General features: G+C 31.9%; 8 protein-coding genes across 8 annotated transcripts; 5 read left to right on the top strand and 3 right to left on the bottom strand.

Moving 5' to 3' along the window:
* Nucleotides 1–353: 353 nt before the first annotated feature.
* T551_00283 (uncharacterized protein) lies at nucleotides 354–1,752 on the bottom strand (the record flags this gene model as incomplete). Its single annotated transcript, XM_018372550.1, has 5 exons — nucleotides 354–426; nucleotides 472–528; nucleotides 571–928; nucleotides 973–1,517; nucleotides 1,559–1,752. 5 exons carry the CDS (start codon nucleotides 1,750–1,752, stop codon nucleotides 354–356), a joined length of 1,227 nt encoding a protein of 408 aa, XP_018231490.1.
* A 248-nt stretch (nucleotides 1,753–2,000) lies between these two features.
* Nucleotides 2,001–2,553, top strand: T551_00282 (uncharacterized protein; the record flags this gene model as incomplete). Its single annotated transcript, XM_018372549.1, has 2 exons — nucleotides 2,001–2,188; nucleotides 2,316–2,553. 2 exons carry the CDS (start codon nucleotides 2,001–2,003, stop codon nucleotides 2,551–2,553), a joined length of 426 nt encoding a protein of 141 aa, XP_018231489.1.
* A 466-nt stretch (nucleotides 2,554–3,019) lies between these two features.
* T551_00281 (uncharacterized protein) lies at nucleotides 3,020–4,940 on the top strand (the record flags this gene model as incomplete). The annotated part of the gene is made up of 6 exons (XM_018372548.1): nucleotides 3,020–3,131; nucleotides 3,208–3,784; nucleotides 3,829–4,184; nucleotides 4,227–4,327; nucleotides 4,368–4,586; nucleotides 4,629–4,940. 6 exons carry the CDS (start codon nucleotides 3,020–3,022, stop codon nucleotides 4,938–4,940), a joined length of 1,677 nt encoding a protein of 558 aa, XP_018231488.1.
* A 46-nt stretch (nucleotides 4,941–4,986) lies between these two features.
* T551_00280 (S-adenosylmethionine-dependent methyltransferase) lies at nucleotides 4,987–5,880 on the bottom strand (the record flags this gene model as incomplete). The annotated part of the gene is made up of 6 exons (XM_018372547.1): nucleotides 4,987–5,064; nucleotides 5,109–5,213; nucleotides 5,256–5,533; nucleotides 5,580–5,646; nucleotides 5,708–5,772; nucleotides 5,814–5,880. 6 exons carry the CDS (start codon nucleotides 5,878–5,880, stop codon nucleotides 4,987–4,989), a joined length of 660 nt encoding a protein of 219 aa, XP_018231487.1.
* A 135-nt stretch (nucleotides 5,881–6,015) lies between these two features.
* Nucleotides 6,016–6,792, bottom strand: T551_00279 (uncharacterized protein; the record flags this gene model as incomplete). Its single annotated transcript, XM_018372546.1, has 2 exons — nucleotides 6,016–6,208; nucleotides 6,761–6,792. 2 exons carry the CDS (start codon nucleotides 6,790–6,792, stop codon nucleotides 6,016–6,018), a joined length of 225 nt encoding a protein of 74 aa, XP_018231486.1.
* A 144-nt stretch (nucleotides 6,793–6,936) lies between these two features.
* Nucleotides 6,937–8,844, top strand: T551_00278 (phosphatidylinositol-3-phosphatase YMR1; the record flags this gene model as incomplete). Its single annotated transcript, XM_018372545.1, has 5 exons — nucleotides 6,937–6,960; nucleotides 7,010–7,283; nucleotides 7,330–7,490; nucleotides 7,534–7,662; nucleotides 7,708–8,844. 5 exons carry the CDS (start codon nucleotides 6,937–6,939, stop codon nucleotides 8,842–8,844), a joined length of 1,725 nt encoding a protein of 574 aa, XP_018231485.1.
* A 331-nt stretch (nucleotides 8,845–9,175) lies between these two features.
* T551_00277 (ADP,ATP carrier protein) lies at nucleotides 9,176–10,279 on the top strand. Its single transcript, XM_018372544.1, has 2 exons — nucleotides 9,176–9,210; nucleotides 9,310–10,279. Exons 1-2 carry the CDS (start codon nucleotides 9,199–9,201, stop codon nucleotides 10,231–10,233), a joined length of 936 nt encoding a protein of 311 aa, XP_018231484.1. The 5' UTR covers nucleotides 9,176–9,198; the 3' UTR covers nucleotides 10,234–10,279.
* Nucleotides 10,280–10,731: 452 nt separating this feature from the next.
* T551_00276 (uncharacterized protein) lies at nucleotides 10,732–12,525 on the top strand (the record flags this gene model as incomplete). The annotated part of the gene is made up of 2 exons (XM_018372543.1): nucleotides 10,732–11,088; nucleotides 11,764–12,525. 2 exons carry the CDS (start codon nucleotides 10,732–10,734, stop codon nucleotides 12,523–12,525), a joined length of 1,119 nt encoding a protein of 372 aa, XP_018231483.1.
* Between the last annotated feature and the right edge of the window lie 250 nt (nucleotides 12,526–12,775).

Here is a 12,775-nt window from a genome sequence, read left to right as displayed (position 1 = left end):
AAAAGTTATAGAATCAATCTTGCTTGTTATTGTTGATTATTAAGTATTTTTAATTGATAACTTATATACAATTAGAGTTAGTTTTTCGGATAAAGTATTATACAATGTTGCAGATGCAATTAGAAAGTTAAATATTTTCTTTTATTTAAAGATTAGGGAGAATAGTTTGTTGAATAATTATGTTGAATGCATTTGAGGATTTTTAAAATTTAAAATGTAGTGAATAAAAAAAAATTAGGTGAACATATAAGTAAGCATATTAAATTTCCTGTCTATCAGTAATGCTCTTGCATAATTTAATTATTGCTTATCGTATAAAAAACGGTAATTATTAAAAAAATACATTCCTTTTTTTATAAAGGTAATTCTAAAATTTGTTTTATCCATTTTGCCATATCAATTTCAATAATACTATAACTCACTATCCTATAATTTTATTAAGAATTTGAAATTTTTAATAAAAGGATATACCAAGGATGCTCTAACATTCGTTGAGAGTTAGGTCTTTTTGTTCCATCTCTCTCCAAACTAAAACAGTTTAATAGGTAATAATAAAGTTAATAAACTAACCAGATTTTTAAAAAATGTTTGAAATTTTCTGACCATTTTATTTTATTAACAGGTTCATCAACAAGTTCTAAATTTGAAATGTTGACAATATAATTTAAAAGTTCGATAGGTACTAAAGGTGGCTCGCCCTCTGGTGGAAAAGGAAATCTGTTTTGAGAAATTTCCATTAATGTTAATCCAAGTGACCAAATGTCTGATGTTACACTATATGTTTCACCTTTTATTCTCTCAGGTGCCATATAATAGGAAGTGCCTGTAAATGTTTTTGCCATGGAATTTACAAGCTCTCCGGAGACTCCAAAATCACATAATTTTACATGCCCTTCAAACGTCATTAAAATATTTGAAGGCTTAATATCTATATGTTGGTTAAATTATGTTAAGTTGTAAAGATTTGCATACCTCTATGAATAATTTTACGACTGTGCAAATAACTTAATCCTTTTAATATGCTTTCTGCAATTTTTCGAATAGGATGCTCTCCAATACGTGCACCGTTTGCTTTCGCTTTTTTATATAACTTATCCAATGAGCCACCTGCACAATATTCCATTGCCATTGAAATACTACAGATTGTTTCATTCATAAAAGTACCATAATATTGAACAATATATTTTGAAGAGCATGTTTTGTTGATTGAAAGTTCTCTTAAAATCTGTTGTTGAGTTTTTGGATTCGCATCAACTGATATTGTCTTGAGAGCGAATAATGTTTTCGTATGTTTTAAAACGCATTTGCTAACACTTCCACTAATACCTTCTCCAAGTTTTTCTAGCTCTATAATCTGACCTGTTTGTGCCGCATGTTGCCAATCTTCATCTAAAAGATCTTTTACAATATCAGAGGAATCACATCGAGACGTTTTCAAATGTATATCCTGCTTTTCTGTTATTTTTCTAGAACTAAAAGACATGTCTTTTTCTATCTCTAAATCACTCGATAATTCCCTAAATTCATTATATATTAGTCTTTTTTTTTATAAACATACTCTATATTAAAAACGTGTGGTGTTAATGATTCTGGCGGAATCGAAAGTCTTAAAATCGGCACTTCCTGAATCTCCCATCTATTTTGTACTTCTTTTTCCTTGTTTTCAACTAATGAAGTTTGTGTATTTGTTTTTACTTTCCTATTTACTATTGTATTTACTCTTGTACTTACTGTTGTGCTTGTTAAACACATTTATGTTATTATTTTGTTATTTTAAGTTGAAATATATATATATATTACTAAAAAATAAATTTTATTCTTTTTTTAGTTCTTTTTTACTATTTTATTATGCTTTTTTTCTTATTCTTTCACTTTTATTTTCTTATCGTCGTTGATATTCTTATCGACTGTCATCACAAGATAGTACGTAGTGTGTGCGAGATCAACGATAAGTGATAAGATAATATTAATAGACAGAAACTTGAATAAGACGCATCATAATGATAACATTAGATTCAATGGATCTTTTAGAGAATAGAAGAGATGAGAGTATTTCATTGGCAGTGCGTCGGCGTGCACCGTTAAAGAAAAAACCATCTCGGAGAATGAGTGATGTAATGCTAACTGATGTGAAATGTGAACATTGTGGGAAGGGTTATAAGCATATTGGATGTCTTTCAAAGCATCTGTAAGTACTTTTTTTTATTTTTTATTTGTATAGAAGCTCCTATGATATGGGATTAGATTTATTTTAAGATTACTGTTTTGTCACTATTTTGTTATTATTGGTTTTTCTTGGAGCTAACAGTGTACAGATGGGAACATACAGTGTATTTTAACCCAAAACTTTCGATATCAAAGCACCAGCAAGTACAATTGCTTGAAGCTGCTGCAATTTTAATCCAGATGAATCAATCACCTGTACTTCAAACGGTGCCGTTTGATTTTTTGTTTCAGCCACACGAGTCTTTCATTGGAAGGATTCGTAGCCATAAAGATCACATAAAACCTATGGATCGTCCTGAAGACATTATTACAATGTTTACTAAATGAGTGACTTTCTGCTCAATTGGTTTTTAAGTGAAAAGACAAGCATAAAACATCTTAATATCTTTTTCAGCAAACATTATATCATATTTTGCTTTTTGATTCAACTATTTTATATTTTTATTGTTAAATGATCTCTGATACGTGTTATTTTTATCGTATTATCCTTAGGCACCGGTTGTCTATATATTTATGAGTGACATATGCTTTGATAGTTTATTTTTGGAAAAATAGGTTCTGTTTATTGAATAAATAGATCTTTTGTATATTTATTTTGCTTTTTGTGTATTTATTTGTTTTTTTTTACTTTCTCTGTTCAACTATATATGATTCGAAAGATTTTTAAATGTTATACGACATTTTATCTGTCAAATATCAATGTCATGAAATAGAGAAAATATGAATCTAAGACGAATATAATATGAAGAAACAGTGTATTTTATATGAAAATACTTTCTTTTAAATATTTGGAATGCATTTTTTAGAAGAGGACGGGAGTTCAGAGGTATTAGATACATTTGTTATTAATGAAGAATATGCTCGACGATATGAACATAATAAGGCACGGGAAGAGCTACATCGCTGTAAGTTCAGTGTTATTTTTATGTTTTTTTTTTTTATTATTTTATGGAATATGTTTTTAATGTCTTTTTTGGCTAGTAAAAGATAAGTATGGAAATGAATATGAAGAAGATACGGAAGACTCAGAAACAGAAGATGAAATTGGAGATCTTGCAACACCGTCTATGAATGCTGCAATTTTGGAGACTATCTTTAAAATACGTAGTAAAAATCCGGAGATTTATAGATCAGATGTAGATTTTTATGGGCATTTGAAAGAGGAAAGAGTAGTCCGAGACAAGTCGAAACCACTGCGTTTGAGTGATTACCATCGTGATCAGCTGTTGAATCAGCATCCAAATGAGCATGAAGAAGAGGATGATGATAAGGGATTGTGTATTGTACGTGAACCAACATATGTAGATGAACAACGTGCTTTAAAAGAAGAAATATTGAATGTTGTACATGAGGAAACAGTTGATGATGACTTTTTAACCCTACGGAAAAAAAGCAAAGAGGAGTTAGAAGAGGAGGATGAAGCATATAAGGATTTTTTAATGAATAGAGTTAGTGATAAAGCGGGTAAAGATGTCCTGCGGCAATGGATTGATGTTAGTAATAAGATATTGCATGAAACTCCTTCCAATGAGATAGATGATGAAAAATTTTTGTTTAGGTTCGATAGAGATGGTTAGGGGAAAAGAGCTTAATGTGTTTTAGCTATGTTCTTAATCGGGGATGGATTGATAGGGATGAGAATCGTATTGCCTCTTATGATGAGGTTATTAAAGGACTTGAATCAGATGAATCATTTGATGAAAAAGCGGATGAGTTTGAGGCGAAATATAATTTTCGTTTTGAGGAAAATGATGCAAATCAAATTGTAAGTTATTCTCGAAATATTACATCTCTACGTCGAAAAAATGAGAAAAGAAAGTATTTACGAGAAAAGAAGAATCAACTAAAATATATGGAAAAATTGAAAAAAGAAGAAGAAATATCACGTTTAAAAAAATTAAAAAAAAAAGAATTGACAGAAAAACTTGATAAAATTGCTAAAGTAACGGGTGATCCTAGTATGTTTTAGGAAGAAAATGCTATTTTTCTAATTGTTTTAGCTCTTAATTTTGAAGATATTGATATCGAAGGTGATTTTGATCCCGATCGTTGGTCAGCACGTATGGATGAGATTTTTAATGATGCATATTATAGTAAAAAAGTAAATGGGCCTCTGTGGTAATTATGTTAACATTTTTAAGGAAAAGAAGCCTATTTTCGATGATGAAATAGATATAACAGACATTGATCCAGATTATAAAGATTTTTTAAAAGATAATATTGATACTGAGGTTTTGTCTGGAGAATATCAAAAAGGTCAAGGATTTGAGCAGAATACATCGATTACTAAGCTGTCAAAAAGAGAAAAAGAAAATAGAAAGAAAAAACTTGATTCTATGTTAGATCATCATTATTATACAGTATTTAATATTTAATTTTTGATTATTGTTAAGTTATCTTAGATTGATGTTAAAGAAAATGGTGAATTTAAGTATCAACAAGTCGATCCCTATGTTTTTGGACTTAGTCGTGCTGATATTTTATATGCAAATGATAATGAATTAAACGAATATGTAAGCCTTAAAAAACTTACTCCTTATAAAAATAAAGAGTTACATGAAAAAGATAAGAAAAAGTATGGGAAAAAGAAACGCCTTAAAGAGTGGAGGAAGAAGATTTGGGGGGAGCATTATAATAATCAAAATGATACAATTATTGAAAAGAGTAATGTGAATATTACGCTTGATGATAAAAAATTAAAAAAGAAAACATAAAAGAATGTAAATTTATGTTTTGGATCTGCGGGCTAATTTATATTATCTAATGTAAATGTTTTGTAGTTTTATTGAATCTAATGACATAAAGTTTTTCAAGTCCTGTTTTTCTTTCGAGTACAATCTGTATATAATTAAGTGAATTATTAAATATATATGTATATATACATGGCTTTCCATATTCCAATGTATTCTCATGAAATCTGCAATTTTTTTTGGTTTGTTTTTAGAGATTGCGACTAGGTAAAAGAGGCCATGATCGGATAAGATTTCCTGGTTCTAGTCAATATTTTTTTTTATATTTTTTGCTTAAACATTGACACAATTCAAAAGTTTATATGTAATTTCCATACCCTCTATACCACCTGCCCACGTATTTTCCATATTCTTATTCATATGTATTTCTTTGGATTCTGTAGGAACATAAGGCGGATTGAAAACAAGTAAATCAATCTTATTTATAATATACAACCCTTGTGTTAGATCTGTATGTATGACATCTAAATAAGATGGGAACTCTGAGTCCGAATTTACTATTGATGTTTCTAACGTAGCTTTACAAGCTTGTAAGGATATGTCTGTGCACAAATGGACTTTTTGTATTATTTTTTTATGCTTTAGTAAATTCGATTAACCTACAGGATTTTGAAGGTCCAAAAATAGCTGTTTGTAAAAATACAGAAACACATCCAGAACCTGATCTATTCTATGTAAATCAAATGGATCTTAATTTGTTTTACTTTCCCTATTTCTAAGCATAATGGAACTTTTGAAAGATTTCTTAATAAATCCAAATCATGTTCTAGAGCATCTAAAAGAATAAATGTATCTTCTATACATGTTAATATAGAAATAGACTGTTTATGTGCAAACCTGATGGCTCATATACCTCTTGGAATGCTTTTTGGTGCAAGTGAGATAGTTTGGGTGTGGGAAACATAGGGTTTAAAAAGATTAAATTCAAATATAAATGTCTATTTTTGATTAAAAAAATTAATAAATATTACAGCAAAGGATATCAATAATCTGTTAAAAAAGCAGAGAAAAACACAAAAACATAAATCAAATAAAATATTTATGTCTTCATCGTTAAGAGTTCTATTTCCAAAATATATTTTCCTTCTTTATACATTTGACTTGATTCAAATGCTTTATCATATTTCCAACCAACTATACTTCCACATTGTTTGCAAGAAATATCGCGTACAATATGGCGACCGGTGGTCATAGTTCGGTCCTCTGACATTGGTGACTCAACAATATTGACCCTAATTTAAGAATTAATGTTTTTTTGGACTTCATGTGTTAAAAGAAAGATTTACACAGTGTTAAATAAGTATGCACGCCCATGCTGTCCCCGGAATGCCTGTATCCGTTAGAAAGGTTTTCTTAGGAATTTTTTAAATTTAAAACATCTGTACTACCTTGGAGGCTATTTCTCTATGGTCTGAAAGGTGTGTTTTGCACTTAGAACAGCTATAAATCCTCCGATAAATGATTAGTTGTATTGGATGTAACCGCTCATTGCGGTGAAACAATGCTTACTTTGAGCCAGTTAAATACACATTGTATGAAAGTCCCTATATAAAAGAAACATTCTATCAGTATAAATGTCATTTCCTTAGAAATATATACCATTTGGTTTATATACAGTATTTCTGTTCTTGTCGCTGTTTATCTTTAAATTTACTGTTAGAAGCCGCTCAAAATATAGAAAAATGAGAATAAAGAGTCTATATTACTTACAAGTATTTAGATGTATTGTTTTTTGAAAAAAAAACACAGCAGAACGTCTTTAATTGCTTCTTTTATTTATGTACCTATTTTTTGAAGGTTGAGCGGTCAACGACATCGTTCCTTATTAAGTTTGATAAGACGTTTGCCAGACAAGTGAGGCAAAAAGTAGGGGAATAGTAAGCTGTAAATATATTTAAAATATAAATATATTATTAAATTTGATTATTTAGTGGGTTTATTTCTTTGAATGGTCAAAAAAATGGATCCATTGTCTATAATGACAGTAAAAAGCCCTAGATGAATGTAGAAATTAAGAAGATTGATTAGTAAAGTATTCAGGTGTTCAGATGGTGATCCGTAGAGAGAGAATCACAGGCGTTCTTCATATTACGTCTCATCATTTGATTTTTTCAAGCAGTGCTTTTTTTCGTGAAATATGGATTGGATATCCTATGATTCAAAAAGTGGAAAAAAAGGCTAGGTTTTATAAGAGAATGACATCATTAGATATATATGGACGTGATTTTACTTTTGTTACGTTTAATGTTGAGAATGATTGGGATGCACAAGTGATTTATGAGATGATTCAAAAATATACATATATGGGTAGTCTGATATTGCTAAAAAGAATACATAAGTTGATTATTTTTAGAGTCTATTTGTGGTTTTTATGCATTTTTTTATCGTCCAGAACTTTCAGAAGCTATGTTTAATGGATGGACGCTTTATCAGCCTGCTAAGGAATTTGAGCGGCAAGGTGTTGGCATAAGGACAAAAAATTGGCGCATAACGGATATCAATAGTAATTATACAGTATTTATTGTGTATTTTTTATGTATTTTGTTGACAGTGATAGCTTTGTTCTACTTATCCTTCTGTACTTGTAGTACCATCAAAAATAAGTGATAGTGTGATTCGGTATGCATCTAAGTTTAGGTCGAAAGGAAGATTTCCTGTTTTGACGTATATTCATTCTACAAATAATGTAATTTATTAATTTCCTTACATTAATGTCTTGATTATTGTGTAGTGTAGTATCACAAGATCATCTCAGCCAATGGTTGGTATTAAACAAAACCGATCTCTACAGGATGAGTATTTGGTGTCTGCTATATTTGAAACTACAGCTGTTCAGGATGTTTCTGAAACGAAAAAGAATCTTAGGTTATATGGGAATAACATAGTTGTTGATGCTCGACCAACAGCAAACGCTATGGCAAATGTTGCAATTGGTGCTGGAACTGAAAATATGGAAAATTATAAAGGTGCAAAGAAAGTATATTTAGGGATAGATAACATTCATGTTATGCGTGACAGTCTTTCTCGTGTTGTTGAAGCTTTAAAAGAGTCAAGTATGATATCTTTACCTCCTGATCGTAATCTTCTGGAAAAATCTAATTGGCTTAAATATTTATCTTTAATTTTGGAAGGATCGGTTTTTATAGCACGTACAATTCATATTGATTACTCGCATGTTCTTATACACTGTTCTGATGGATGGGATAGAACAAGTCAATTGAGTTCTCTTGCTCAATTATGTTTAGATCCTTATTATCGTACATTTGAGGGATTTATGATATTAATAGAGAAAGACTGGTTATCATTTGGATATCGTTTTTGTTCACGACTAGGTCATCTTTTTAATGAAAAATATTTTATAACATCTAATAATACATCATCTATTTCTAAGAATTCAAAAAGTCTTTTTTCGCAGCAGACGTTTTCGAATATGCAATCAAAATTACGAGAAATGAATAAGAATCCTCATTCTAAAGATATTAGTCCAATTTTTCATCAGTTTCTTGACTGCACGTATCAGATGTTGCATCAGTTTCCTGATCGGTTTGAATTTAATGAATGTTTTCTCCGGAAGCTTTTCTATCATACATATTCCTGTCAATATGGAACATTTCTTTATAACAATGAAAAAGAAAGGATAACAGATAATGCACATGAAAGAACAAGGTCTGTTTGGGACTATTTTTTGGCTCGCAAGGAAAAGTTTATTAATAGTAATTACAATCCTTCTCTTAATAATGGTTCTTTATCTATTATATTTCCTGATCCAAGAGCTATTGTTTGGTGGGCATCTATTTTTGGTCGTTCTGAAAATGAAATGAATACGGTTTCTTCTTTTCTTAATACTTCTTTTATTCAAAAAAAATAAAATTAATAGTAAGGTTTTTTTTGTTTAGTTATTTTAACTTATTTTTGATATATATAGATATATAGTTTGTTGATATAATTGGAAATATATGATTATGATATATTTTTATGATTGTTTACGGATTATTTTATAGTTATAACTTCTATTTATTTTCAGATATTTTTGTAAGCAATATAGTGATTGATTTAATCTATGGAAAATCTTGTTTTTTAATTTTAGGGTTTGTTAATTTAGGTTTATCAGAAAAACTTTCGAAGACTGTTTTATTAAAATTTTAAAATTAAAAAACTAATTTATTTGGTATTTTTTTGCACTTAATAGTGGTTGTTAGTTAGGTATATTAGCTATTCAAATATGACGAATAAGGTGCGTGCATAGTTGGTTTAGAATTTGTATATTTTTTTGTCTTAGTGACAAACTATGGAAAACATGTATCTGGGAATAAATCGGCTAACGTGCTTCTAGACAAATAAAGAATCAAACTTTTTTATTGATTTTATGATGGGCGGTATTTCTGCTGCTGTTGCAAAGACGTCTGCTGCACCTATTGAGCGTGTTAAGCTTTTGATTCAGAATCAAGATGAGATGATCAAAGCAGGGCGTCTGTCTCACCGCTATACTGGTATTGTTAACTGTTTTTCGCGTACTGTCCAAGACGAGGGTATCATTTCGCTTTGGAGAGGCAATACTGCAAATGTTCTTCGATATTTCCCTACCCAGGCTCTTAACTTTGCTTTTAAAGATAAATTTAAAAAAATGTTTGGTTTTAATAAGGAGCGTGATGGTTACTGGCCTTGGTTTTTTGGAAATCTTGCTTCTGGAGGTTGTGCTGGTGCAGCATCTCTTCTTTTTGTGTATTCACTTGACTATGCTCGGACACGTCTTGCAAATGATGCTAAATCTGTCAAAAAAGGCAGTGAGCGTCAATTTAATGGTCTGATTGATGTGTATAGAAAAACACTCGCGTCTGATGGCATTCGTGGGCTTTATCGCGGTTTTGGTCCCTCTGTTGCTGGTATTGTTGTATATCGTGGCCTTTATTTCGGACTTTATGATTCAGTGAAACCTGTTGTACTCACTGGGCCTCTTGAGGGGAGCTTTATTGCTTCTTTTATTCTTGGTTGGGTCGTTACTACTACTTCTGGGCTTGCTTCTTATCCAATTGACACTGTCCGGCGGCGTATGATGATGACATCCGGTGAGGCTGTTAAGTATTCTTCTTCCTTCCAGGCTTTTGCACAAATCATCTCCAATGAAGGTTTCCGTAGCCTTTTTAAGGGTGCTGGTGCTAATATTCTCCGCGGTGTCGCTGCTGCCGGTGTTATTTCTATGTACGATCAGCTCCAGTTGATTGTTTTTGGCAAGAAGTATTCTGGTGGTTCCTCTTAGGGATTCTTATCCAATTTTGCTGTATCAAAGCCGTTTCTCCATCTAATTGAATATTTCTTTTTTACTGAAATATCCCTCGACATAATAAAAATAATACTATGAAAATATATAAACAGAAGCTGTTTAGGGCTTATTATAAAGCATCTTTTTAATTATTTTATTCAACTTGCTTTTTTCCTAAAATTCTTGTTAATTTCTGCTTATCGAGTTTTTGGTTACTTTTGCGCCTTCTGCGCACATATGTGTCCATGGTCTCGGTGAACTGTAGCACCGCTTTTTCTTCCGACGAATGACAGCGGACGACAAGCTTGACGTAAAGTATTAAAGGAAGAGCAGTGGGAAAGAAATAAGTGTGAATTAGATAAAAAAAACGAGTTATAAGGTAATTAAGAAGCTTATTTGTCTTTGGAAGCTTTTTTCAGCGGAGTTGTAGCGTTATTTTGAGCCTTAAAGGTGTTCCTGACAATGTCTGAACTTGGGACGAATTTTGTAGATAAAATGGGGCGATTTGGAGGGCGTGGACTAGGAGGAACTCATGCAGGAACGCATAGTAATGCACATGGAAATGCTCATGGCCCAGGGCACGGGAGTAGTGGTGGAGGAGGAGCAGAAGGAGTGGATCGTTTGTTTGATGGAGAAGGGCGTGGAGAAGAGTATGATGGATATGGAGGGAGCCAGGTAACGTTACGGGCACTGGTTTCTACAAAAGAAGCAGGGATCATTATTGGGCGCCAGGGAAAGAATGTAGCAGAGCTGCGTGGAGCGAACGGTATTAAAGCAGGAGTTAGTAAAGTTGTTCCGAATATTCACGACCGTGTTCTTACTATTTCTGGGTCTCTTGATGGTGTTAGTAAGGTATGATGTGTGGAGGATTGAGTGGAGAGGAATTATGTTATGAGTGAGGTGTTTTTTGTGAAATGATACAGCAAAACTGTGAAGTGTGGTTATATGGTTTTAGGGAGTGTGATGTGTTGTGTAGTTTTGTAGAACAAGAATTTTGGGTGGTTTTGCATGTGTTTACTGTAAGATTGAAGTGATGAATGAAATACCAAGTCAGGTGAAATTTTAATAGAGCTTTTGGCAAATAGGAGAATAGTGGGTTGAATAATGACTTTTGAGGATATGTGTTTTTGTTTTGGCGGATTTGGTTTGTGTATTGTTGGTTTTATGTGCAGTTGATGTAGTGATTAAGTAGTGGTTTTGAATTCTGCAGTGCAGTATTAATAGTGCCAGTAATTGGGGTATTGTTGTAACATTTTGGTTATTTTTTATTGTTTAGTCACTATTATGCTGAAAACATCGGTGCAGTGTTGCTTTGGGAATATTATGTTTCTTTTTTGTTGTGTTGGGTTTTTGAGTTTTGCTAAAACTTTTTTGGACTGTTTTGCTGGGGTTTTGTTGATGTGTGGTTCTGTGGATTATGTGCTGTAGCTTTAGATTTATATTGATGCTGTTTCTATGTTATTTTATGCTACTTTTGTGTAGCATCTCTATTTTTTATTAAAGTAATATTGGTTCTAACTATCTTAGGCATATGCAGCAATTGCGCAGGCATTTATTGACAATCCAATTGGGCATTCAACAAACCATGCATCTTCTTCGTCTGAGCCTCAGTCATCTATTCGGTTGCTTATTTCACACAATATGATGGGCACTATTATTGGTCGTCAAGGGCTTAAAATTAAACATATTCAAGATTTATCTGGTGCAAGAATGATTGCATTTAAGGAGATCCTTCCTCAGTCTACAGAAAGGATTGTTGAAGTACAGGGTGTCGTTTCGTCGATTCAAACTGCAATTTGGGAGATTGGTAAGTGTTTAATTGATGATTGGGAACGAGGCATTGGGACAGTCTTTTATAACCCATCTTTAAGACTTTCCTCTACTTTAGTTCCAGGGCATCAAGGTAATAGTATTCTTTCCGGGGCACAGCCGGGCCATTATCTTCAATATCAGCGTCAAAGTTCACAAATGAACTATTCTCGGTTGGGAAATATGCCGTCTCATTTTCAAGAACCATTGGATACTTCAAATCAGGATATTCGTGTACAGAATATTTCCATTCCCTCAGATATGGTGGGTTGTATCATTGGTCGTGGTGGTAGTAAAATTAGTGAAATACGAAGAATTAGTGGAAGTAAAATTAGTATTGCGAAAGCTCCGCATGATGAGACAGGAGAACGAATGTTTACAATTCAAGGAACCGCTTCTTCAAATGAAAAGGCACTTTATATGCTTTTTCAAACATTAGAAGCCGAAAAAAATCGACGGGGCCAAGAAAATCTCAAATAGTCGACTTTTCAACACATTTTTCATAATATTCTTAAAATATGTTCCTTTCATGATATTATTTGGTGTTTTACCATTTTATGTATTTTTAGATCAAGTTGAAGTTTAAATTGTGCACTGTCTGTGGTTGAGTCAGTGTTTTATATTGTAATAAGCAAAGTTTCTTCCACATGTATTTACAATGTACTATGTTTAAGGGAAAGCTTTTCCTGTCTTTTATTTGGCTTTTTTATGTTCTGTCTTATTGCTTATT

The sequence above is a fragment of the Pneumocystis jirovecii genome (genome assembly GCF_001477535.1).
Source record: "Pneumocystis jirovecii RU7 chromosome Unknown supercont1.1, whole genome shotgun sequence".
NCBI classification, from domain to species: domain Eukaryota; kingdom Fungi; phylum Ascomycota; class Pneumocystomycetes; order Pneumocystales; family Pneumocystaceae; genus Pneumocystis; species Pneumocystis jirovecii.
The sequence above is the reverse complement of the archived record's forward strand: the minus strand, read 5'-3'. Positions and strand labels throughout refer to the sequence as shown.